The sequence below is a fragment of the Budorcas taxicolor genome, chromosome 5 (genome assembly GCF_023091745.1).
Source record: "Budorcas taxicolor isolate Tak-1 chromosome 5, Takin1.1, whole genome shotgun sequence".
Lineage (NCBI taxonomy): Eukaryota > Metazoa > Chordata > Mammalia > Artiodactyla > Bovidae > Budorcas > Budorcas taxicolor.
In genome coordinates, this window is record NC_068914.1 from 99,987,117 (window position 1) to 100,012,038 (window position 24,922).

Below are 24,922 nucleotides of genomic sequence, written 5' to 3' on the forward strand. Positions count from 1 at the left end.
CGACTCTTAGCAACCCCATGGACTGTAGCCTACCAGGCTCCGCCGTTCATGGGATTTTCCAGGCAAGAGTACTAGAGTGGGGTGCCATTGCCTTCTCTGGTTCTGTTTGCACATCTTAACAAATATTGTCAGCAGTCTATTAAATATTTGCTTTCCTAGTGGGTGTGTAGTGTGTAGTTTCTCATTGAAGTGTTTATTGGTCAATTATGTACCTTCCTTTGTAAAGTGTCCATTAAGTGTTTTTGCTAATTTTTAAAATGGGTTGTTTTTCTGTTCTTAAGTCATGTATGTGTGTGTATATTAGTCACTCAGTCATGTCCCAGTATTTTCGATCCCCATGGCCTGTAGCTCACCAGGCTCTTCTGTCCATGTAATTTTCCAGGCAAGAATACCGAAGTGTTGCCATTCCCTTCTCCAGGGATCTTCCCAACCCAGGGATCAAACCCAGGTCTCCCACATAACAGGCAGATTCTTTACTATTTGAGCCACCCCTATCTTGAGTCATAGAAACTCTGTATTTTCACATTAAAGTTGTCAGATAAATGAATATTTTCTTCCAATCCATGGTTTGCCTGATTTTCAGAGTTATTCTCTTTAAATTTTTATATTATAGTTGATTTACAATGTTGTATTAGCTTCAGATATAGCAACATAGCATCACCAACTCAATGGACATGAGCAAACTCCAGGAGACAGTAGAGAACAGGGAAGCCTGGCGTGCTGCAGTCCAGGAGGGTTGCAAAGAGTCAGCCATGACTTAGCAACTGAACACCACCACAGAGCAACGTGATTCAGTTATAAATATACATTTATCCATTCTTTTCCAGATTCTTCTGTAGATGTAAGCTATTACAGAATAAAGAGTTCCCTGTGCTATACAGTAAGACCTTGTTTGTTATCTATTTTATATATAATAGTATGTATATGTTAATCCCAAACTCCTAATTTATCTCTCCCCTCTAACTTTCCCCTTTGGTAACCATGTTGGTTTTCAAAGTCTATGAGTCTGTTTGTAAATAAGTTCACTTGTATCATTTTTTAGATTCCACATATAAGTGATTACGACATTTGTCTTTCTCAGATTTACTTCACTGAGTATGATAATTTCTCAGTCCATCCACGTCACTGAAAATGGCATTGTTTCATCATTTTTTATGGCCGAGGAATTTTCCGTTGCATGTATGTACCACATCTTTATCCATTCCTCTGTTGATGGACATTTAGGTTGCTTCCATGTGTTGGCTATTGTGAATAATGCTGCTATGAACATGGAGCGCCTGTATCTTCTCAAATTACAGCTTTCCCTGGATAGGAACAGGATTGCCGGGTCACATTGCAACTTTTTTTAGTTTAAGGAAATTCCATACTGTTTACCATAATGGCTGCACCAATACACATTCCCACCAACAGTATGGGAGGGTTCCCTCTTCTCCACACCCTCTCTTAGCATTTATTGTTTGTAAACTTTTTTGATGATGGCCATTGTGGCCGTGTGAGGTGATACCTCATGGTAGTTTTGATTTGCATTTCTATGATAATTAGCAATGTTAAGCATCTTTTCATGTGCTTTTTGGCCATCTCTGTCTTCTTTGAAGAAATGTCTATTTCGATCTTCTGCCCAGGGTTACATGTTTTCTTGATATTGAGCTGCATGAGCTGTTTGTATATTTTGGAGATTAATCCCTTGTCAGTCAGTTCATTTGCAAGTATTTTCTCCCATTCTGTGGTTGTCTTTTCATTTTGTTTATGGTTTCCTTGGATGTACAAAAGTTTTTTTAAGTTTAATTAGGCCCCATCTGTTTGCTTTTATTTGCATTACTCTAGGATGTGGCTCCAAAAAGATACTGCTACAATTTACATCAAAGAGTGTTCTGCCTATTTTCTTCTAAGAGTTTTATAGTATCCAGTCTTATATTTAGGTCATTAGTCTATTCTGAGTTAATTTTTGTGTATGGTGTTAGAAAATGTTCTAATTTCATTCTTTTACATGTGGCTGTCTAGTTTTCCCAGCACTACTTAATTCGAGGCTGTCTTTATTACATAGTCTTGCTTCCTTTGTTGTAGGTTAGTTCGTCATTGGTGCATGGGTTTATTTCTCGGTTTTCTATCCTGTTCCATTAGCCTATACTTCTGTTTTTGTCAGTACTGTTTTGACGACTACAGCTTTGTAGTATAGTCTCTAGTCAGGGAGCCTGATTCTTCCAGCTGTTTTTCTTTCTCAGGAATGCCTTGGCTATTTGGGATCTTTTGTGTTTCTATACAAATTTTAAATTTTTTTGTTCTGGTTTTGTGAAAAATGCAAATGGTAATTTGATAGGGATTGTACTGAGTCTGTAGATTGCTTTGGGTAGTATAATCATTTTGACAATATCAATTCTTTCAATCCAAAATTATGATTTATCTTTCATTTGTATTATGTTTGATTTCATTCATCAATGTCTTATAGTTTTCAGAGTACAGGTCTTTTGTCTCCTTGGCAAGTTTGTGTGTGTGTGTGAGTTGCTCAGTCATGTCCAACTCTTTGCAACCCTAGGGGTAGTCTGTAGTCCCCCAGGCTCCCCTATCCATGGAATTCTCCATGCAAGAAACCTGGAGTGGGTTGCCATTCCTTTCACCAGATCTTCCCAACCCGGGGATAGAACCTGGGTCTCCCACAGTACAGGCAGATTTTTTACTGTCTAAGCCCTGGGTAAGTTTATTCCTGGGCATTTTATCCTTTTTGATGTGATGGTAAATGGGATTGTGTCCATAATTTCTCTTTCTGACTTTTCATTGTTATTGTATAGAAGTGAAAATGATTTCTGTGTATTAATTTTATATCCTGCAACTTCACAACTCATTGATGAGCTCTAGTAGTCTTCTGGTAGCATCTTTAGGATTTTCTATATATAGTTCATGCCTTCTGCACACAGTGACAGTTTTGCTTCTTTTCCAATTTGGATTCCTTTTTATTTATTTTTCATCTGATTGCTATGGCTAGTACTTTCAAAACTATGTTGAATAAAAGTAGCAAGAGTGTACATCCTTGTCTTGTTCACTGCTGAGTACGATATCAGCTGTGGGTCTGTCATATACAGCCTTTATTATTTTGAGGTAGGTTCCCTCTGTGCTCACTTTCTGGAGAGTTTTTATCATAAATGGGTGGTGAATTTTGTCAAATGCTTTTTTTGCATCGATTGAGATAACCATGTGATTTTTTTCCTTCACTCTGTTAATGTGTTATAATCCACTGACCAGTTTTCATATGTTGAACCATCCTTGTACCCCAGCAATAATCCCACTTGGTGACGGTGTGTGATCCTATTAATATGTTGTTGAATTTGTTGTGTTTCTATACACTAACAATGAACTATCAGAAAGAGAAAATAGGAAAATAATACCATTTATAATTACACCAAAAGGAACTAAATACCTAGGACTATATCTAAGGAAGTAAAAGACTTGTACTTGGAAAACTATAAGATGCTAATTAAAGAAATTGAAGATGACACAAACAGAGGAAAAGATATACCATGCTCATGGATTAGAAGAATCAATATTGTTAAAATGACCATATTACCCAAGGCAATCTACAGGTTCAATACAATCCCTATCAAAATACCAATAGTATTTTTCACACAACTAGAACAGTATTCTTGCCTGGAGAATTCCAAGGACAGAGGAGCCTGGTGGGCTCCCGTCTATGGGGTCGCACAGAGTCGGACACAACTGACGTGACTCAGCAGCAGCAGAACAGCAAATAATTCTAAAATTTGCACAGAAACACAAGAAACAATAGCGAAAACAATCTTGAGAAGGAAGAACAGAGCTAGAGTTATCATGCTGCCTGATTTCAAACTATGCTACAAAAGCTATACTAATCTGAACAGAAATGGCACTGGCACAAAAATAGACACACAGATTAATGGAACAGAATAGAGCCCAGCAATGAACCCACACTTATATAGACAACTAACCTATGACAAAGGAATCAAGAACATACATTGAGGAAAAGACAGTCTCTGCAATAAATGGTACTGGGAAAACTGAACAACTACATACCAAAAAAAAAAAAAAAAAATCAACCTGGACTATTTTCTCACACAATGCACAAAAGTAAATTCAAAATGAATTAAAGACTTAAAAGTAAGACCTGAAACCAGAAAACTTCTGGAAGAAAACATAGGCAGTAAACTCTTTGTCATCACCCTTAGTAATTTTTGTTTTGGTATGTTTCCTCAGGCAAGCAAAAGAACAGCAAAAATAAACAAACGGGACATCAAACTAAAAAGGCTTTGCATAGCAAAGGAAACCATCAACAACATGAAAAGGTCACCTGCTAAATGGCAGAAGATATTTGCAAACAATATCTGATAAGGGGTTACTTTAAAAATATACAAAAACTCAAACAACTCAACATCAAAAAACAAACAACCTGATTTAAAAATGGGTGGAGGATCTGAAGACATTTTTCCAAAGAAGAAATACACATCATACAAGGGCATACTTCACAGGTTCCATGATCAAGTATTAAAATAATCACATATAATAAAAACAAATAACTATCATAAAAACAAAACACAAGTAATAACAAGTATATTGTAGAAAATTTTAAATTAACAATTTATTTGCTTTATTTACCAACTGGTAAATGAAGATCCAAAGCTACAAAGATACAGTGTTTGCCTTCGCATTTAAGGCAATTTCATTTCTCACCACAGTTACTTTTTCTGATGTTAGAATCAGCATCTTCTGTGTCTTCCCTGTATTTAATTGATCATTTATGTTTGTCCGCTTAGGAACCATACTTTCTTCATCACTGAAGCTCTATAGTATAAAATATCATTGTCTTCATATATTTGAGTAGTATCGATCCCGGTTTTGAAAGTCTCTATGAGCATATCTTGCATAGGTCTTATTATGAGGGATCCTTCCAAAAGGTTCATGGTCATTGAAACAAGACTCAAAAACTTCATCAACAGCTTTCTGAGCTACTTCTTTGCTAATGTTCCTAACAGCCAGGATAGAACGAATGGCTCTGTCTCGCACACAAGTCTAAGGAGCAAGAAAGTATATAGTGTTAATCTTATATGAAAATTTACTCATGAAATAGTAACACTTCACAAAAGGTCTGAACCACGGTCAAAATTAATTTTCTCTCATGTTATTTTATTCATTTCTATCAGTCCAAAAAATAAAGATGCAATTATGGAGCACGTTTAGCTCAATCTAAAATTATTTAGGTATAAGAAAGATCTCTTCCTCTCTTCCCTTCTTCTTATCTTTCCCAATGACGATAAGTTCTAGGCAATATCTGCTAAACAGTAACTCCCAATTTGAAAAATCATTTTAAAAGTCTATAAATAAGGTTCTGGTTGAATTTTTTTAACTTGAATAAATCTGAAATATACTGCTGTGCCTCTCTCTCTCTCAATTTTTCATAGCTGACCATTGCTGGATAACTTCCTTTGAGAGGGGCATCTCCCCTGGAGGCAACAGGAAACCACACACAAAAATTGAAGGTTTTCTCATTTTTCAGGGGGAAAAAAAAAAATCAAACAAGTTTTTTCTTGGGCACATGCTATACAAAAGCTAGGACTCTTCTCCCACTGCCTCCACTTATCTTCATCCTATTGCCCACTATATTCATCCACTGCTACTTCCAACCCAAGGTAAAAAGAGGAGAGATTTCTTTCAAAGACTCTTGGCCCCGGACGACATGCCTTATGTGCATTAGCCTCTTCTTGGGGATGTGCTGAGTGCACCCTGCTTCCACTCTTTCCACTGAGAGCCAGAACACACGGCCCATTCAAATGCTGCCTGGGCTGACTTCACCAGAAGAGCAGGGATTGGAGGGCACAGATGCCATGTGGCTCAGGACAAGTCAGCGGCACATCACCAAGTGGACTTGGCACAGGCTGAAAGCGTAACAGCCTTATCTGCGCAGTCACCTTTCCCAGGCCCCAGGTTTGCCTTCTAACTTCCATTCGCTGAGTTCACAGTTTCTCTTAGTTCACTGTGACATTCCACCTTCCTCCCCAGAGCTGAGTTGAGTTACTCCACCAAGGACCTTCCTGTTGTTCCAAGCCTGTCCTTTCTACATCTGGTTGAAACTGCTATCCTGATGCCCATGTACGTCACAAACTGGCCCAGCAATCTCTTCCCACAGAAAAGCTCTGACCAGCCCTTCTCAGTGTGGACACAGAGCCCCTTGGTTGCTGTGGGAAGAACTGCTCACATTCTTCACCAGTCCATAAGTTCTAAATTTCCTCTCCCCGGGTCCATTTATCGGTGACGTTAAAAGCTTTCCAGCAGGACTGATCTTGCCTATAGTTTTCATTTTGTTTTGTTCACAAAACCTCTCAGCTCAGTTCTTCACAGTTAAGTCTGTGCCGATGCAGAGCTTTGCTGTCACATCACACGGCCTTTATAAAGGAGCGCTAATACACCCCGCACTGCGCTGCAGTCTCTGTTCTGACAGGTATTACTTTTTTGTCTTAAGAACAATGATAGTTTGAAACAGAAGTCCAGGACTGTTAGAACAGAAGACAGGATGTGATTTCATCTCCATTCATTATCTACCCCCATCCAAAATGATCCCATGAGAGATATCATAGCGCTTTTCACTGTGAAAATCTCCCAGTCACAGAGCTTGCCCTTAATTATAAAACATAACTGAATTCCCTCTATTGGTTTAAGTGATATACATGTTGTATTCTTTTCAAATAATCGTTCTTTCACATTTCAAATACTAAATGTACTTCTCATTTCTCTGTTCATTATTTCCACTCATAGCACTCTTGACAGTTAAGCGATTTCATATGTTAGTTTTTACCTGATGGTGTTGTTTTAATCCAAAATGCAACCTGAATATTTCATTTAAAAGCGAGCAGTCTCCACTCAGGTTAGCAGCTCGAACCTATCACAAAGACAGAAGGCAGACCAAAAGAAAGTAAGCGCTTGTGCTCTATACCTTTATATCAGCTGATTTTTTTTTATTATAAAAGAATATAAAATTGGCATAATCTTCTGAGGACAGAGTATCTGTGAGATTTTTTCAACTGGTGGCTCAGACAGCAAAGCGTCTGCCTGCCGTGTGGAAGACCAGGGTTCGATCCCTGGGTTGGGAAGATCCGCTGGAGAAGGAAATGGCAACCCACTCCAGTAATCTTGCCAGGAAAATTCCATGGACTGAGGAGACTGGTGGGCTACAGTCCATGGGGTCGCAAAGAGTCGGACACGACTGAGCAACTTCACTTCACTGTTGACTTAAGAAGTTCTTAAGTTAAGAAAAAGAGCAAAGGGCTTCTCTGGTGGGTGAGTGCTAAAGAATCTGCTGCCAATACAGGAGACATGGGTTCGATCTCTTGTCCAAGAAGATCCCACATGCCGTGGAGCAACTAATCCCACGCGCCACAATTACTGAGCCTGTGCTCTAGAGTCCAGGAACCGTAACTACCAAGTCTTTGTGCCATAACTACCGAGGCCCATGCTCTGCAACAAGAGAAGCCACCACGATGAGAAGCTGGTACACCGCAAGCAGAGTTTAGCCCCTGCTGGCTGCAGCTAGAGAAAAGACGGCATGGCAACGAAGATCCAGCACAACCAATAAATAAACAAATAACTACTGAATTCAGAAAAGCATGTTTTTAAAAAAGGCCAGACATCTATGAGCTAAGCTACAAAACATCACCAATTCAAAAGGAATTTTGAAAATGTTTCTCTGGGGCCTTAATAACAGAACTAATTTCTTTTGCAACCAAAAGTCAGAGTTGGACTTCTGAGTTAAAGATTATGCCCTCTACAATCTTTACAGATACTCTGTTCTCATTTCTAGAAATGACCAAAAGGACTTCAAGAAAGAATTCTTCCAAAGACCTACAAACTGATTTTTAATATGTGCATAAAACAGAACAGTACCTAAGACACTCAGGCGCACAAACCTCCCAGTCCTCCTAGCCCAAACCACTGAAACTCTCCTGGATCTTCCCTAAACCCATGTAAGTTCATGACCTTCCTCCAAGGCCTCAATTGGCCTGTGAAAAGTTAATGGGTACAGGAACCAAGAACATTCCAAACTGGTCATGCTATGAATATGACAGCCTGAAGTGAGCACGTATTTTCCAATTTGCTGTATCTTTAAGGTAAGAAGCAGCTTTGTGGATGTGCTCAGTCGTGTTTTCCGACTCTTTGCAACCCCATGGACTATAGTCCGCCAGGCTCCTCTGTCCATGGAATTTTCCAGGTAAGAATACTAGAGTGGGTTTCCATTTCCTACTCTGAAAAGCAGCTTTAATATGTGAAAGAGTTGTGGAACTACCCACATTCTATAGCCAGCCTGGCCACAATTTTGCTCATTCACTGCAATCAGATGGCCCACTTCTTAATACTCCTATAATAACATAGTTTCATTCCTCTGAGGAGCTCAAAGCACTTAACACACTTTAACTAGCTAACAGGCATTAATTCTTGTAACACCCAAGAGAGAGAAATATTCAAAAGCTCAGGTTTCAGTCTTTTTTCCAAATTATATGAGTTATAATCAGATGCAGGGAGGCTGCTTATTAATTCAAGGGAAAGAAAAAATAATCTAAGTTATGAAATATAAGCTTGAAATTTATATTAAATTTTTTAAGCTTCTCAGCACATTGCACTCTTCAATTAATGAAACGCAAGTATGAAATACAAATGTCTTTCTAGGAGCATATATATATGTATTTCTGAAAGCAATCCAATCAACATAGGAAGATAATAATAAATATCTTCCTATATTGTATTTTTCTTACTGTTCATAGGGTTCTCAAGGCAAGAATACTGAAAGTGGTTTGCCATTCCCTTCTCCAGTGAACCATGTTTTGTCAGAACTCTCCACCTTGACCCATCTACCTTGGGTGGCCTAACACAGCATGGCTCATGGTTTCATTGAACTAAAGAAGGTTGTGGTCCATATGATCAGTTTGATTAGTTTTCTGTGATTGTGGTTTTCATTCTGTCTGCCCCCAGATGGATAAGGATAAGAGGCTTATGGAAGCTTCCTGATGGGAGAGACTGAGGGGGAAGCTGGGTCTTCTTCTGATGGGCGGGGTCATGCTCAGTAAACCTTTAATCTAATTCTCTGTTGATGGGCAGGGCTGTGTCCCCTCCCTGTTGTTCGACCTGAGGCCAAAACTATGGTGGAGGTAATGAAGATAATGGCAACCTCCTTCAAAAGGTCCTGTGCACGCATAAGGCACTGCTGCACTCAGTGTCGTGGACCTTGTTCCAGGCCACCGCCAACCCACACCTCCACCAGAGACTCCTGGACACTCACGGGCAAGTCTGGGTCAGTCTCTTGTGGGGTCACTGCTCCTTTCTCCTGGGTCCTGGTGTGCACAAGATTCTGTTTGTACCCACCAAGAGTCTGTTTCCCCAGTCCTGTGTAAGTCCTGGCGGCTCTATGGTGGGGTTAATGGCAACCTCCTCCAAGAGGGCTTATGCCATACCCCAGGCTGCTGCACCCAGAGCCCCTGCCCCTGTGGCAGGCCACTGCTGACCTGTACCTCCACAGGAGACACTCAGACACAGTTCTGGCTCAGTCTCTGTGGGGTCTCTGGGTCCTGGTGCACACAAGGTTCTGTTTGTGCCCTCCAAGAACCTGTTTTCCCAGTTCTGTGTAAGTTCTGGCAGCTCTATGGTGCAGTTAATAGCGACCTCCTCCAAGAGGGCTTATGCCAAACCCAGGTCTGCTGCACCCAGAGCCCCTGCCCCAGCAGCAGGCCACTGCTGACCTGTACCTCCACAGGACACACTCAAACATTTAATATCATCTTGAAAGTAAAGTAGCTCAGTCGTGTCTGACTCTTTGTGACCCCACAGACTGTAGCCTGCCAGGTTCCTCTGTCCATGGGATTTTCCAGGCAAGAATACTAGAGTGGATTGCCATTTCCTTCTCCAGGGGATCTTCCCAACCCAGGGATCAAACCCAGGTCTCCCGAATTGCAGGCAGACTCTTCACCATCTGAGCCGCCAGGGAAGCCTATATAGCTACTAGCAGGCTGCAGATGAGAGAAAGGAAATGTCTCAAAACTCAGAGATTGGCACCAGGCCCTTCACCCACAACATGCATTATGAGATAACACTGGCACAAGGTGAGTTCTCCCGGGCCATAAAATGATTGACATGAATCTTGAAGAAAGGCAGGTTTCCAAGCAAACACATGCAAACACTCAGGGGCAGGTCTGGCTCAGTCTCTGTGGAGTCTCCTGGTGTGCACAAGGTTTTGTTTGAGACCGCTGAGTGTCTCTGGCAGGTATGGGGTTTGATTCTAAATGCAATTTGGCCCCTCCTACCGTCTTGCTGGGGCTTCTCCTTTGCCCTCGGACATGGGGTATATTTTTTGGTGGGCATTCTCATGTCGACAGTTGTTCAGCAGTGAGTTGTAATTTTGGAGTTCTCACAGAAGATGAGCGCACATCCTTCTACTCTGCCATCAAAGATAGGCAAAGATAGGCAAAAAGATAGGACACTGAAACACGAACTCCCCGGGTAGGCAGATGCCCATATGCTAGGAGAGAACAGTGGAGAAATAACTCCAGAAAGAATGAAGAGACGGAGCCAAAGAAAAACAACACCCAGTTGTGGATGTGATTGGTGATGGAAGTAAAGTCTAATGCTGTAAAGAACAATACTGCATAGGAACCTGGAATGTTAGGTCCATGAATCAAGGTAAATTGGAAGTAGTCAAATAGGAGATAGCAAGAGTGAACATTGACATTTTAGCAATCAGTGAACTAAAATGGACTGGAATGGGTAAATTTAACTCAGATGACCATTATATATACTACTGTGGGCAAGAATCCCTTAGAAGAAATGGAGTAGCCTTTATAGTCAACAAAAGAAATGCAGTATTTTGGTGCAATCTCGAAAACAACAGAATAATCTCTGTTCATTTCCAAGGCAAACCATTCAATATCACTGTAATCCAAGTCTATGCCCCAACCAGTAAGTAATGCCAAAGAAGCTGAAGTTGAACAGTTCTACGAAGACCTACAAGACCTTCTAGAACTAACACCCCAAAAAAATGTCCTTTTCATTATAAGGGACTGAAATGCAAAAGTAGGAAGTCAAGAGACACCTGGAGCAACAGGCAAACTTGGCCTTGGAGTACAGAATGAAGTAGGGTAAAGGCTAATCGAGTTTTGCCAAGAGAACACACCCTCTCCCAGCAACACAAGAGAAGACTCTACACATGGACATCACCAGATGGTCAACACCGAAATCAGATTGATTATATTCTTTGCAGCCAAAGATGGAGAAGCTCTATACAGTCGGCAAAAACAAGACCAGGAGCTGACTGTGGCTCAGATCATGAACTCCTTATTGCCAAATTCAGACTCAAATTGAAGAAAGTAGGAAAAACCACTAGACCATTCACATATGACCTAAACCAAATCCCTATACAGTGGAAGTGAGAAATAGATTCAAGGGATTGGATCTGATAGACAGAGTACCTGAAGAACTGCGGACAGAGGTTCGTGACATTGTACAGGAGGCAGTGATCAAGACCATCCCTAAGAAAAAGAAATGCCAAAAGGCAAAATGATTGTCTGAGGAGGCCTTACAAATAGCTGAGAAAGGAAGAGAAGCTAAAGGCAAAGGAGAAAAGGAAAGATATACCCATTTGAATGCAGAGTTCCAAAGAATGGAAAGGAGAGATAAGAAAGCCTTCCTCAGTGATCAATGCAAAGAAACAGAGGAAAACAATAGAATGGGAAAGACTAGAGATCTCTTCAAGAAAATTAGACATATCAAAGGAACATTTCATGCAAAGATGGGCACAATAAAAGACTGAAATGGTATGGACCTAACAGAAGCAGAAGATTTAAGAAGTGGCAAGAATACACAGAAGAACTATACAAAAAAGATCTTCATGACCCAGATAACCATGATGGTGTGATCACTCACCTAGAGCCAGATATCCTGAAATGCAAAGTCAAGTGGGCCTAAGGAAGCATCACTACAAACAAAGCTAGTGGAGGTGATGGAATTCCAGTTGAGCTATTTCAAATCCTAAAAGATGATGCTGTGAAACTGCTACACTCAATATGCCAGCAAATTTGGAAAACTCAGCAGTGGCCACAGGACTGGAAAAGGTCAGTTTTCATTCCAATCCCAAAGAAAGACAATGCCAAAGAATGTTCAAACTACCGCACAATTGCACTCATCTCACACACTAGCAAAGTAATGCTCAAAATCCTCCAACCCAGGCTTCAAAAGTACATGAACCCTGAACTTCCAGATGTTCAAGCTGGATTCAGAAAAGGCAGAGGAACCAGAGATCAAATTGCCAACATCCATTGGATCACAGAAAAAGCAAGAGAGTTCCAAAAAAAACATCTACTTCTGCTTTACTGACTACATCAAAACCTTTGACCGTGTAGATCACAACAAACTGTGGAAAATTCTGAAAGAGATGGGAATACAAACCACCTGACCTGCCGCCTCAGACATCTGTATGCAGGTCAAGAAGCAACACTGAGAACTGGACATGGAACAACAGACTGTTTCCAAATTGAGAAAGGAGTACATCAAGCCTGTATCTTGTCACCCTGCTTATTTAACTTATATGCAGAGTACATCATGAGAAACGCTGGGCTGGATGAAGCACAACCTGGAATCAAGATTGCCATGAGAAATATCACTAACCTCAGATATGCAGATGACACCACCCTTATGGCAGAAAGCGAAGAATTAAAGAGCCTCTGGATGAAAGTGAAAGAGGAGAGTGAAAAAGTTGGCTTAGAATTCATCATTCAGAAAACTAAGATCATGGCCTCTGGTCCCATCACTTTATGGCAAATACATGGGACAACAATGGAAACAGTGACAGACTTTATTTTGGGGGCTCCAAAATCACTACAGATGGTGATTGAAGCCATAAAATTAAAAGACACTTGCTCCTTGGAAGAAAAGCTATGACTAACCTAGACAGCATATTAAAAAGCAGAGACATTACTTTTGCCAACAAAAGGTCCATCTAGTCAAAGCCATGGTTTTTCCAACAGTCATGTATGGATGTGAGAGTTGCACTATACAGAAAGCAGAGTACCAAAGAATTGATGCTTTTGAACTGTGGTATTGGAAAAGACTCTTGAGGGTCCCTTGGACTGCAGAGATCCAACCAGTCTATCATAAAGGAAATCAGTCCTGAATATTCATTCGAAGTACTGATGCTGAAGCTGAAGCTCCAATACTTTGGCCACCTGATGCGAAAAACTGACTCATTGGTAAAGACCTTGATACTGGGAAAGATTGAAGGCGGGAGGAGAAGGGGATGACAGAGGATGAGATGGTTGGATGGCATCACCAACTCAATGGACATGAGTTTGAGTAAGCTCCCAGAGTTGGTAATGGACAGGGAAGCCTGGCGTGCTGCAGTCCATGGGGTCACAAAGAATCGGACATGATTGACTGAACTGGACTGATGCTGCATTTTTGAAATGAACTGTTTTATTCTAGAGAAAGCTAGCAACTTTACCTGTGGAAGGCAGCACAGCAAACCCATCAAGAACTTTGACTGTAATCTTGCCTCTGCCACTTACTAACCATGGTATCTAAACAACTGCCTCACTTTTCACCAAATAAAATGGGAATAACAGTATCTACACCTCAAGGGATTGTTGTGAAGATTAAATAAGAATCCACAAACAGAACAGTGTTAGGTACACAGCCCCCAGTAAATGTTTATATAAATTTTATGATATAGGAAATGTTTATTCCATAGGAAAAATTGTTTTTTTATATTATAATTAGTCATATAATAGTCAAATCACTATTATTAGGATTTAAAGGTTATATTTAAGACAAAAATTGTATTCAGTAGTTAAAAATGGAAATCGAAGACTAACATGGAGTTATGACAAGAAAACAAATATGTTTAAATAAATCATACTTGAATAAAATGTTCAAACACACAATGTTCAGGGTGGAGGGAAAGTATCTTCTACAATAAAACTTACCTCAGAGCAGGCCAAATGTCTGACATTGGTGAACCAATTGACATGAGCACGACAATGATCAAACGCGTGAATGAGCTCGTGGGTGACCACTCTGTTCATATGGGCCTGATTATGGATATTATTCTGGCACAGAACAATCTAAGAGGCACCAAAATGAGAGAAGTTCAGTTATTTCCAAGAGCTACTCTCATTTCATAAGATTCCACCTTCACTCTCACCTGAGGGGGCTCACTGCATGGAAAGCCTCACCTCCTCTTCTCTATCGAGCCCACACCCAGCCCACCATCAAGGCCCAGTCTTCTCCATACATGCCAGGAAGCCTTCCCCAAGGGCTCTCCTCTCCTTGGACTGCACAGCACTTAGTGTAAGGACATTTATTCACATACCATCCTCGCTGGGTGGACTGCACCAGCCTGCCTTGGACTCTTAATAATATTTAACTGTGGACCTTGGAATGAACCAGAGATTCAAATTCCAGCCCCACTCCTTACTAAGTCAGTGACCTTGGGCAAGTTTCTTAAGCTTTCTGTGCCTCAGTTTCCTCAACTATCAAAAGGAGATAACTTACATTACCTACCTCATAGAACTGTGAGAATTAAATGAGAATATATGTAAAATGCTTCTTATCAAGTTTCTGAATGAGCCATGAATCAACAATGCATGACCACACTGTCCCATTCTACTAGAATTGCCAGGAAAAGTCCTCAGAAAGACCTTCAGAAAGAAGTGCAAAAAGCCAACAGCACACTTTACAGGAAGACCCTATAAGAATAACAAAGACATGAGGGGTCCTAATAATAATAGTTTCTACTTACTCCATACTTACTATGTGCCAGACACTGGGACATGTCCCAGGTATTTTATATACATTCATTCAACACTCATTTATTCAACTAATGTTTATCAAGACCTATTAGATTTACAGTCTACAAATGGAGATAGAAATTAATCAAATATTTACCAAAATGTTTGAGCACATGCAATAACAGTTGTTATGAGTACATACAATGGAGTACCAGACCTGATCTGCAGAGTTGGGAAATGGTTCTGTGAAGAAGGAATGTTAAAACTGGGATCTAATGGATGGATGGACAGGAGTCAAATTTGAGGAGAGGGGAAGGGAGCATTCCAGAGAGAGAATAATACATGCAAAGGGTAGGGGGAGGGTTGAAGGACAAGAATGTTTGAAAAGGTGAAGGTAGGCCCATAGGACTGAAGCACAAAGCTGGAGGTGGTAGGCATGAGGTAGGGCTGGTGAGGTCACCAGGGCCAAGTCACTCTTTATCCTGACAGCAATGGGAAGTCACTGAAAGGGAACAGTGAAACAGGGGGTGTTTTATTTTGCTTTCATTCTTTTGACCACAATTGGAAAAACAGGCATAAGATGATCCAAACTGGATGCAGAGAGACTAACTGAATGAGAATAAAGTATTCTAGGCATTGGAGAAGGAAATGGCAACCCACTCCAGTGTTCTTGCCTGGAGAATCCTGGGGACGGGGGGAGCCTGGTGGGCTGCCGTCTATGGGATTGCAGAGTCGGACACGACTGAAGCGACTTAGCAGCAGCAGCAGCAGGCAAGAGATAACAGTGCCCAAGCTAGGGTGGTGGAAGCCTAAAAGGTATTTAGGAGGTAGATTGCACAAAATTTGGTGCTGGATAGAAAATGAGAAGGGAATAGAGGTATCAAGGATGATCCCTAAAGCTCTAGCTTGGGTAATAGGATGGATGGTGGTACCATTCACTGAGATATGCAAAACTAGAAGACCAAGTTGGGTGGAGATGGAGGATGGTAAAAAATCATCAATTTGGATTTGGACATGTCAGGTCTGAGATGCCTTTAAAACTTCCAAGTGTAGCTGTGCAGTGAACACTTGGCTCTACGGATGTGGAGTTCAAGACAGAGTTCTGACCTAGCAAAACAAATTAGATCACCTTGGCAGAGTGCCAGATAGAAACACTGTAACACTCTGGGCTGTAACACTCTGGATTAAGGGACTTCAACATTGAAGGGCTGATACAGGAAGCTGAGCTACCAAAGGAGCAACTGCAGGAGTGCTGCATACCGGAAACCACGGCAAGCAAGTGGCGTTAGCTGTTCAAGTCAAGTGAATGCATGAGATATGAGCCAGCAATCCACTCTAGGCAGAGACCCTATGGCAACTCCTGCCTGTGTGCTTCAGGAGAGAAGGTGAAGAATTCACAGCAGCATTGCTTATAATAATACAGTTGGAAATGACATTAGAGAGAGTAAACTCTACTACAGACACACGGTGGAATAATATATACAACAGTGACACTAAATAAACCAGGGATGCATACAAGACAGAAGAATCTCACAATGTTGTACAAAAGAATTAAGTTACAGAGGACTATATCCTGTATAATCTCATAAAATGACAGAGTATTACATATGACCCCAAGTATATATAAAGCTTAAAAGCAGGCAACAAAGGACTTTCCTGGTGGTCCAGTGGCTAAGACTCAGCGCTCCCAGTGCAGGGGTCTGGGGTTCAATCCCTGGTCAGGGAACTAGATCCTACATCCCACAGCCAAAGGTTTTACATGCCGTAACTAAAGATCCCACATTTTGCAATGAAGATGAAAGATCTCACTTACCACAACTAAGACCTGGTGCAGCCAAATAAATAAATTTTTTTTAAACTTTTTTAAAAGCAGGCAACTACATAACACAATGTTTGACTGTATACATAGATGTTAAAACCATTCAGATAAGCAGGGAATGATTTTTACGAAAGTCAAAAATAAGGAAGGGGGGCTATGATCCAAGAAGGGGCATACAGGCTTCTAAAGTCCCAGCAGGGTTTTATTTCTCAAATCTGTGTGGTAGTTATACAGATGTTAATTTTATTATTATGACTTAAAGCATACATATAGGTTCGTTATTCTTCTATATGAATGAGATACTTCACAACAAAAATTTTAATTAAAAAGAAAAGAGTTCCCAACTGTGTATAATACTGCTGAGAAATATGATGAAGATTCAAAATGTGCACTCTATTTAACCCCAAAAGGGAATGGACCCACCTGGAGAGCTATAGGTGTTACAGTTATCAATTTACAAACGAGGAAGGGATACGAAAGCTGTGGTACATATACACAATGGAATATTACTCAGCCATTAAAAAGAATGCATTTGAATGAGTTCTAAAGAGGTGGATGAAACTGGAGTCTATTATACAGAGTGAAGTAAGTCAGGAAGAAAAACACCAATACAGTATACTCATGCATATATATGGAATTTAGAAAGATGGTAATGATGACCCTATATGCGAGACAGCAAAAGACACACAGATGTAAAGAACAGTCTTTTGGACTCTGTGGGAGAAGGTGAGGGTGGGATGACTTGAGAGAATACCAATGAATCATGTATATCATCATATGTGAAACAGATCGCCAGCCCAGGTTCGATGCATGATACAGGGTGCTCAGGGCTGGTGCACTGGGTTGACCCTGAGGGATTGGGATGGGGAGGGAGGTGGGAGGGGGGGTTCAGGATGGGCAACACATGTACACCCATGGCTGATTCATGTCAGTGTATGGCAAAAACCACTACAATATTGTAAAGTAATTAGCCCCCAATTAAAATAAATTAATATTTTTTTAATTTACAAATGAGGAAACAGAGAATAAAATTAATAACTTGCCCAAGTCCCACAGCTAATAAGCAGGGGAATAAGGATTTGAACTCAAAGTCTATCTGACTCCAAAACTCAGACACCTCACCCCTCTGCTATGTTGCTCTTTCCCATGATTTCCCTGAAACAGCTATAAATAACTAAAAAACATATAACGTCCCTAGCAGCAAACAATTAAACGTAGTCAAATGTGTGTTATATACTCATGATGGAATCAGCGACGTACAACACTTTTATCTACCCTCATCACATGACGTATCTACCACCTCGAAACTCTGTCAGAACCCCCCACTGACTTAAAACTAACATGTGTTGACTTGAGTGTAATTTACAAGAGAAATCTCATTTAATTCTCATAATCATATCTGTGAGATAAATACAATCACTACCCATATATTACAGATGAGAAAACTCACTCTCCTCGTCAAAAATTCTCAAAGATGCATCACTTCCCACTGTGTAAAGATGAAATTCTTTATCCTGACATTCAAAGCCTCCCACCATATAGCAGGTGAACAGCACAATATCCCCTATGGTAACCACACCCACCTCCAAGAATTTAACCTGCCTCAAATTCTATCTTCGTCTGCATTCACGTCTTGTCTCCCCTGTGAGATGTGAGCACCTTAAGGGTCAGAATTGTGACTACCTCATTTTTTTTCAATCCTGCACAAAGTCTACTAAGTAGAATGCCTGGCATGTGGAAGGCACTCAGCAAACATGAGGAGAACTGGAGGAAGGAAAACAACTCAGTAAAACGCCTACCTGAGACACTGAAGCGTCAAAACCTCCACTGACATTTCCATTACAATCTTCACAAGAAAAGTGTCTGTCTTTGTTAACAGCACTAGAAGGCAAGAATGGATTAAAGAGACAACGTCCAGCAGCAGCGTCCATGGGGCACAGCCCTGGGCCAGGAGACCCGGATCACCCACATCTCCACCACTGCCACACAGGACACCTTGGGAAAGCAACTGAACACCTTCAGCACTTAGTTCTCTCATCTGTAAAATAAGAAGACTGTCTGCAAAATCAATCCCAGTTCAAACGCTATGCCGTGAGTCCATAAAGCATTGGCTCGACTAATAAAGACCACACTGGAAATATGCTGGAGTTTCTGCCCTCGGGCCACAGTGTTAAGAAGGGGAGCTCAGAAGTCACTTTTTCTGATCTCCTCAAAGGTGAACGATACCTGGAAGGCTACTGTATGCATAACAAACTGAGACTTCTTCTCTATTAAGGATAATGCTGAGACTGGCATAGTGGAAAACCCAGGTTTGGTAATTAGTTACGATAAAGATTTTAAGTATTGTCTTTACTAAATACCTGAGGTGAATGGTGGAGCCAGAGATGTGGAGTTAGGGCAGAAGAGGTCTGGAGAGAACAAGGCCTGCCTGGAGAGAATGCGGCCAACCACCACCACCACCACCTACCATGTGGAAACAGCTTTGCGGCCTGAAGTGAAAAATCTGAAGTAGTTCCAGTTTGGGGGGGATGGGGGAGAAAGGGGTGGTTTCTTTTCAGCAGTCAGAATATAGAGTAGCACTTTAGAAAGATTTACTTACCAACCTGAATGCTTCATGGCATCAAGTAGAAGTTTGACATATGGATCTAGAAAGAGATTGATTCAATTACATATGGTAATTGGAAAAAAACAGCAGCAATTAAATTACCCAAATATTATAGAAGAAAAAAATACCTCTCAAATCTCAGTGAAGTAATACTAATATCTAATTTTAAGCAATACTAATTAGTAATTAAATATACTAATATCTTAAAATTGATTAAAAGATGAATACAAAAAGATAAGCTTAAATTAACATAAAAGCAAGTCTTTAATGAAATGAAACACTGACAGAAATACCAAAAAGTGTACCACCAAACATCTTAGATAATATCAAATATGTTTCTCAGTTAAATGATCAAACACAGTGTGTTAAAGTATATACCAAAAGACTGAGGGAATGTATGTGTACAAAATATACCAACATGACCGTGGTCACAGCCACAGAAATGAACAGCAGCACAGTATCCAGATTAGAGGAAGGCAGTAAGTGGCCCCACTGTGGTCTGCCCTCATCTGTACACAGCATCCCATTCTGAGTACCACACTCTAAACAGGACCTGCCAACCAAAGCCGTTCCACAGGGGAAGGTGACTGGAATAGCTCAGGGCTATGTTCCACAGGAAGCAAGAAAGGGATTTGTAGATTTGGAAAGGAGAAAGAAGATACACAGATGGCCAAAAGGCACACGCAAAGAGGTTCAACATCTCTAGCTATTAAGGAAATGCAAATCAAAACTACAATGAGATTTCACCTCACACTGGTCAGAATGGCTATCATCAAAAAATCCACAAACAACAAATGGTGGAGAGGGTGTGGAGAAAAGGGAACCCACCTGCACTGTTGATGGGAATGTAAATTGCTACAGCCGCTATGGAGAACAGTACAGACGTTCCCTAAAAAACGAAAAATCGAGCTACCACGTGACCCTCCAATCCCACTCCAGGGTACATATCTGGAGAAAACCATGTTCCGAAAGGATACACGCACACCAATGTTCACTGTGGCACTGTTTACAAGAGCCAAGACATGGAAGCAACCTAAATGTCCACTGACAGAGGAATGAATAAAGACGTGGTACATGTACACAGTGGAATATTACTCAGCTGCCAAACAATGAAATAATGCCATCTGCAGCAACATGGATGGACCTAGAGAGTGTCATACTGAGTGAAGTAAGTCAGAGAAGGAGAAATACCATATGACATCCCTTATATATGGAATCTAAAAAGAAACGACAACAAATGAACTTACAAAACAGAAAGAGACTCACAGACAGAAAACAAATTATGGTTGTGGGGCAGAGTGGGGGTGTGGAAAGGGATAGTTAGGGACTTTGGGAAGGTCATGTACACACTGCTATATTTAAAATAGATAACCAACAAAAACCTACTGTATAGCACATGGAACTCTGCTCACTGTTACTTGCCAGCTTAGATGGGAGGGGAGTTTGGAGGAGAATGGATACATGTATATGTATGGCTGAGTCCCTATGCTGTCCACCTGAAATTATCACAACATTGTTAATAGGCTATACCTCGGACACGACTGAAACGACTCAGCAGCAGCAGCAGCAATACAAAATAAAAAGATTAAAGTTCAAAAAAAAAAGATTTAACTAAGGCCACAATAATTTCAAGTATCTGAAGGGGTGTCATGTGGGAATAGATTCTGCCAACATTTGTTAAGAGAGCAGAACAAGGACCAAAGGGCAGACGTTACATGGAGCACATTTCAACTCAGCGTGAGAAAGAGTTTTTCCAACAATTACAGCAGTCGACACAAGAACCTGGTAGCCTCAAAGGGCTTCAAAGATAACCTGTTCCAACAGAGGTCTAAAACACTCTGGTCAATTGACGGCACAGAGGTTTCTGATCAGTGATGGGGCTGAAAAGGGCTAGACAACTCCGGAGCCCCCCACCACCACTTCTAAGAATCTATGAGCCTGTTAAAATTACATGAAAACATAAGGAACCCAAGTGTCTCTAACATCAACTTTTCACATAGATGTCCTGTCTGAGAATATAAATGCACAGCAAATTACGTGACGTAAGCAAAAAAAAAAAAAAGATATTAAGGTTTTCAAATGCTGAAAGCAAAAACAAGTGAGTAAAAGTATTGTTGGATGAGAAAGTTAAGTACTGGTTACTGCTTTTCTAACCTGATCCCTCTTGAAGAGTGTTAACAGTAAAACAATTATTATTAATAAATACTACTTAGTGTATATCAAGTATCAGGCACCATACTAAGTGCATTATTACTGAAGCAACTGAGAGTTTTACAGAGCTGAAATGGGTTCAAAAGTCTAGTGTCCTCTTTAAAAAAAAAAAAAATGCTGGGACCACATTGGTTTGGTTCTTCAAAGAAGGACCTGCAGTATTTAGAATGGATGTGCTCTGGAGAAAAATAAAACAAATGTCTCCCTTGAGGCCTGATCTCTTTCATCACACTCATCCCAGGGATAGGATTTTAAAGCTGCAGGTTGATGCTTTAATACACTAACAGGTTCTCCAGCAGCTTTCCCCTTGGAAGGTTGAAGCGGGTTAATTACTACTGGGACTCAAGTTCAGCACCTGGTCCTTCTCACTTCCTATCTCAACTCTTCCTCCACTTTTTGGCTCTTCCACTGTAAGAACAGCTAGTTTGTTTATTCAGCTCCTGATACACTGGCACTTTACACTTATAAAACCTATTCCTCACAACAACCCTAAAAGAGGTACTTTCACCCCTTCCCAACTCCCTTTTCCTTTCCCTGATAAAGACAGACAGGATCAGAGAGTCAAATCACTCTTCCATGTGTAACAAGGAAAGGGATCAAAATTTAAACCCACATCTAAATCTGCAGCCCATCCTTCCCACTGCATTCCACTTTGGAACATTTTAAAGGCAGGGTCCCAACTACTCTCTATATTTGCCGAAAGCAGAATCTAGGAGGCATTTGATACCTATTTGCAAAGTAAATAAAATGTCATCATTCCCCTCTATTCCCCTTTCTCCTCCCCTGATTCCTGGAGATGCAGGTAATCTCAAGAAGGATGGAAAACTCACTGAGTGGTTGACTTCTGAACTGTCACTGGCCAGCTATGAAACAGTAGTCTTATTTGGGGACAAACAAGTTTGTCTTTGATTCTCTTAATGTATCTAAAGTAAACTTGGGAAGTCTAGGGCCTTGTAAAAAAGTTAAGAAATCTCTAGTGCAATGTCCCTGGATTTAGAAACTGGTCAGCAGATGGTGTCCCTATGTAACCCACAGCAATGGTTCTTAACCTTTTCAGGTTCATGGGCATCTTAGAACATCATGGGGCTATGAACTCTCTCCCCAGAAAAATGCCCTTAGGAGCATACAAACAGGAGTTTCGCAGTCGATATCAGATGTTTCCACATTCTGAAGCCCATCCGTGTATGAAGGTTAAGAACCCTTTTCAACAAAGAGTAGGACTGCAAAACTGTCTGCACGGCCAGCAGCAGTGAACCAGGACAAAACGGGGCAGGGCACAACCCTTAAAGAATGACAGCACTGTTGTGGACATGACATAAAATGGTTAGACCAATTAGGCCCAAGATGGCAGAAGATCCAACTTTCAGTAGATCTTGAGCCTTATTATATGCTCATTTTAATTTATCAGCATGCTAAATGACACAGCGCACAGCAGTTCTGAGGCTAACCATAAAAGGCCAAACAGTGGGCTCTGGCCCCAAACCTGGAAATCCCCACCATGTCTCCAAAAGAGTTGGAATAATACTCCCACTCATTAGCCTATGAAATTATCCAGCCCATAAAAACTAACCAGCCCATATATCCAGGCCACCCTCACCACCTGAGACAGACCACCTTCTGTCTGTGGTACATGGATCTCCCAGGGCCTCCCACCTTCTGAGACAGCCCACACTGTCTGTCTATGCAGTTTGTATCTCTCTCAATAAATCTACTTCTTACCTATCATTTTGCCTCCTGCTCAATTCCTACTGCAGTGAGACAAAGAACCTGAACTTCCTGAGACCAGGTGTGCGATTTCAATTAAAAGACAGCAGGTTCCGGTCCCAGCCTGCAGGGTTCAAGTCCCAATCTGAGTTTTAGCTGGGTTCAAATCCCATCTGAGTTGCGCGGTTTCAGCAAGTATGCTTTAATTAACGTAGCTCTTTAAAACTCTGCTTCACCTGGACTCTCCAGTCCCCATATTAATGCACAATTTACCTATGAAATGAGAGGATCTGTCAGTGTGAAGGAAAGGGCTAACTCCTAACCCGACTCCTCATTCACGCCACAGGCAAACGTAGTCCTGAAGGGGGCCTCAGCGCCTTCTTTGATCGAAACTGAGGCTCAGACCTCCACACCCACCCCACGATGCCAAATCTGCCTTAACTCTGCCCTTGGGGCCAGAACCCGGCCTCCGCCACACCTGAGCCAAACCCGGAGCCCCCTAGCGGAGGGGTGCGGAGGCCCCTCCCTGCCCGCCGGGTCTCAGACCCCACCCCGCAGACGTCCAGCCCCCGGGTCAAGGCTCCTACTTGTGGCCAACGTCTTTAAGAGCATAAGCTGGCACTTCTGGTTGTTGGTGAAGAAACTGGAGAGGAACGCTTGCTGTGGCTTCCCCTGAGCCAGCCGCTCGGAGAAGACTTGGCACCCGACGTGTTGTTGCTGCAGCTGCTCCCCTGCCACGGAGCCCGGCTCGCGCTCATCCGGAGCTTCTGCCATGCCTCCCACGGACTTTGCCGCGGCTTCTTCCTCCCGCTTCGGGCGGCGGAGGGTGAGAGAGGGAAAGGTAACCTCCCTCCCACCGCCCAGGCCCTCCCTCTGCCAGACCGAACCGGCGCCAGGCCGGCCGCCGTCGCTGGGCGGGGCCAAGGACGTTCAGTGGCTGGGGTCTGCAACCCGGGACACAGAGGGTGTGCCGGGCAAGAAGCGCGGGGCGGGGCGACGGTAACGGGGCGGGGCGGCGAGTGCTGGGCGGGGCGGCGAGTGTTGGGCGGGGCGGCGAGTGTTGGGCGGGGTGATAGTTGCTGGGCGGGCCTAGAGGGGCGGGGCCAGGCGCCAGCTGGCTGAGCAGGCCTGTACCTTCGCAGAAAGCAGCCGGCCTGTTATGGGCTTCGCCCCTGTCCCCTCGGCGTGCTTGTGCGATCCCCACAAGCCTTGTTCCGCAGCCTCGCTTCCTCGTGCACACTCCTTCCTTACCTCCTGACCAGTGCTGGCCATTAAATACCCTTCTCCCCCTGAAGGTTTTTGTCATCTTCCGACTTCCTGCTTTGTCCACCAGCAGGCTAACTGCAGTCTCTGGTCCACCTCTCTCTTGACGCCCCAAATATTGAAAGGACTATTTCCCGGAAACGTTTGAAAACTGCAGTTATAACGATTGGTCACGCTACAGTCCTCAAAATATAAGACCAAACTCCTTTTTTATTTTGCCTCATCTAGGCCATTCGCCCACCCTATTTTTTTGACACCAAAAATAACTCTAATTGATGAAATAAATTAATATTTTATAGCAAGACAAGAATAATTTAAAGATAAATTTTTTCTCTGCCAGACCGAGCCTTTTCCCTCCCCTTTAGAGTGTATTGTGCATCTGCATTAACCAGAGCTTATAGTCCTTCTCAATCTTGTATAGTGTCAGGATGACCCACTACTTCATAACTGCTTGAGAGATAACCTTCCTTCTGTCAGTAATTCATTTGATGTAGAACCCTTTATCTCAAAAACTTCTGTAACTGCTGTGACCTCTAAGGG

General features: G+C 41.9%; 1 protein-coding gene across 2 annotated transcripts; it reads right to left on the reverse strand.

Annotated features, from left to right (window-relative positions):
- Positions 1-4,590: 4,590 nt before the first annotated feature.
- Positions 4,591-24,061, reverse strand: ATP23 (ATP23 metallopeptidase and ATP synthase assembly factor homolog). 2 transcript variants are annotated; one of them, XM_052640522.1, is made up of 6 exons: positions 23,707-24,061; positions 19,199-19,244; positions 18,399-18,480; positions 13,977-14,114; positions 6,815-6,898; positions 4,591-5,034 (listed from the first exon to the last, which is right to left on the reverse strand). In XM_052640522.1, the coding sequence occupies exons 1-6, from the start codon at positions 23,891-23,893 to the stop codon at positions 4,831-4,833; spliced, it is 741 nt and encodes a 246-aa protein (XP_052496482.1). In that variant the 5' UTR covers positions 23,894-24,061; the 3' UTR covers positions 4,591-4,830. The 2 variants fall into 2 exon arrangements, with proteins under 2 accessions (XP_052496482.1, XP_052496483.1); XM_052640523.1 differs by lacking the exon at positions 23,707-24,061 and adding an exon at positions 23,135-23,339.
- Positions 24,062-24,922: the final 861 nt, after the last annotated feature.

Coding starts and splice junctions, on each gene's coding strand:
- ATP23 (XM_052640522.1), bottom strand. CDS start 23,893: ATGGCAGAAGCTCCGGATGAGCGCGAGCCGGGCTCCGTGGCAGGGGAG. Junction 14,115..18,398: donor TTGACGCTTCAGTGTCTCAG/GTAGGCGTTTTA, acceptor GGTGCCTCTTAG/ATTGTTCTGTGCCAGAATAA. Junction 5,035..6,814: donor GATTAAAACAACACCATCAG/GTAAAAACTAAC, acceptor CTTGCTCCTTAG/ACTTGTGTGCGAGACAGAGC.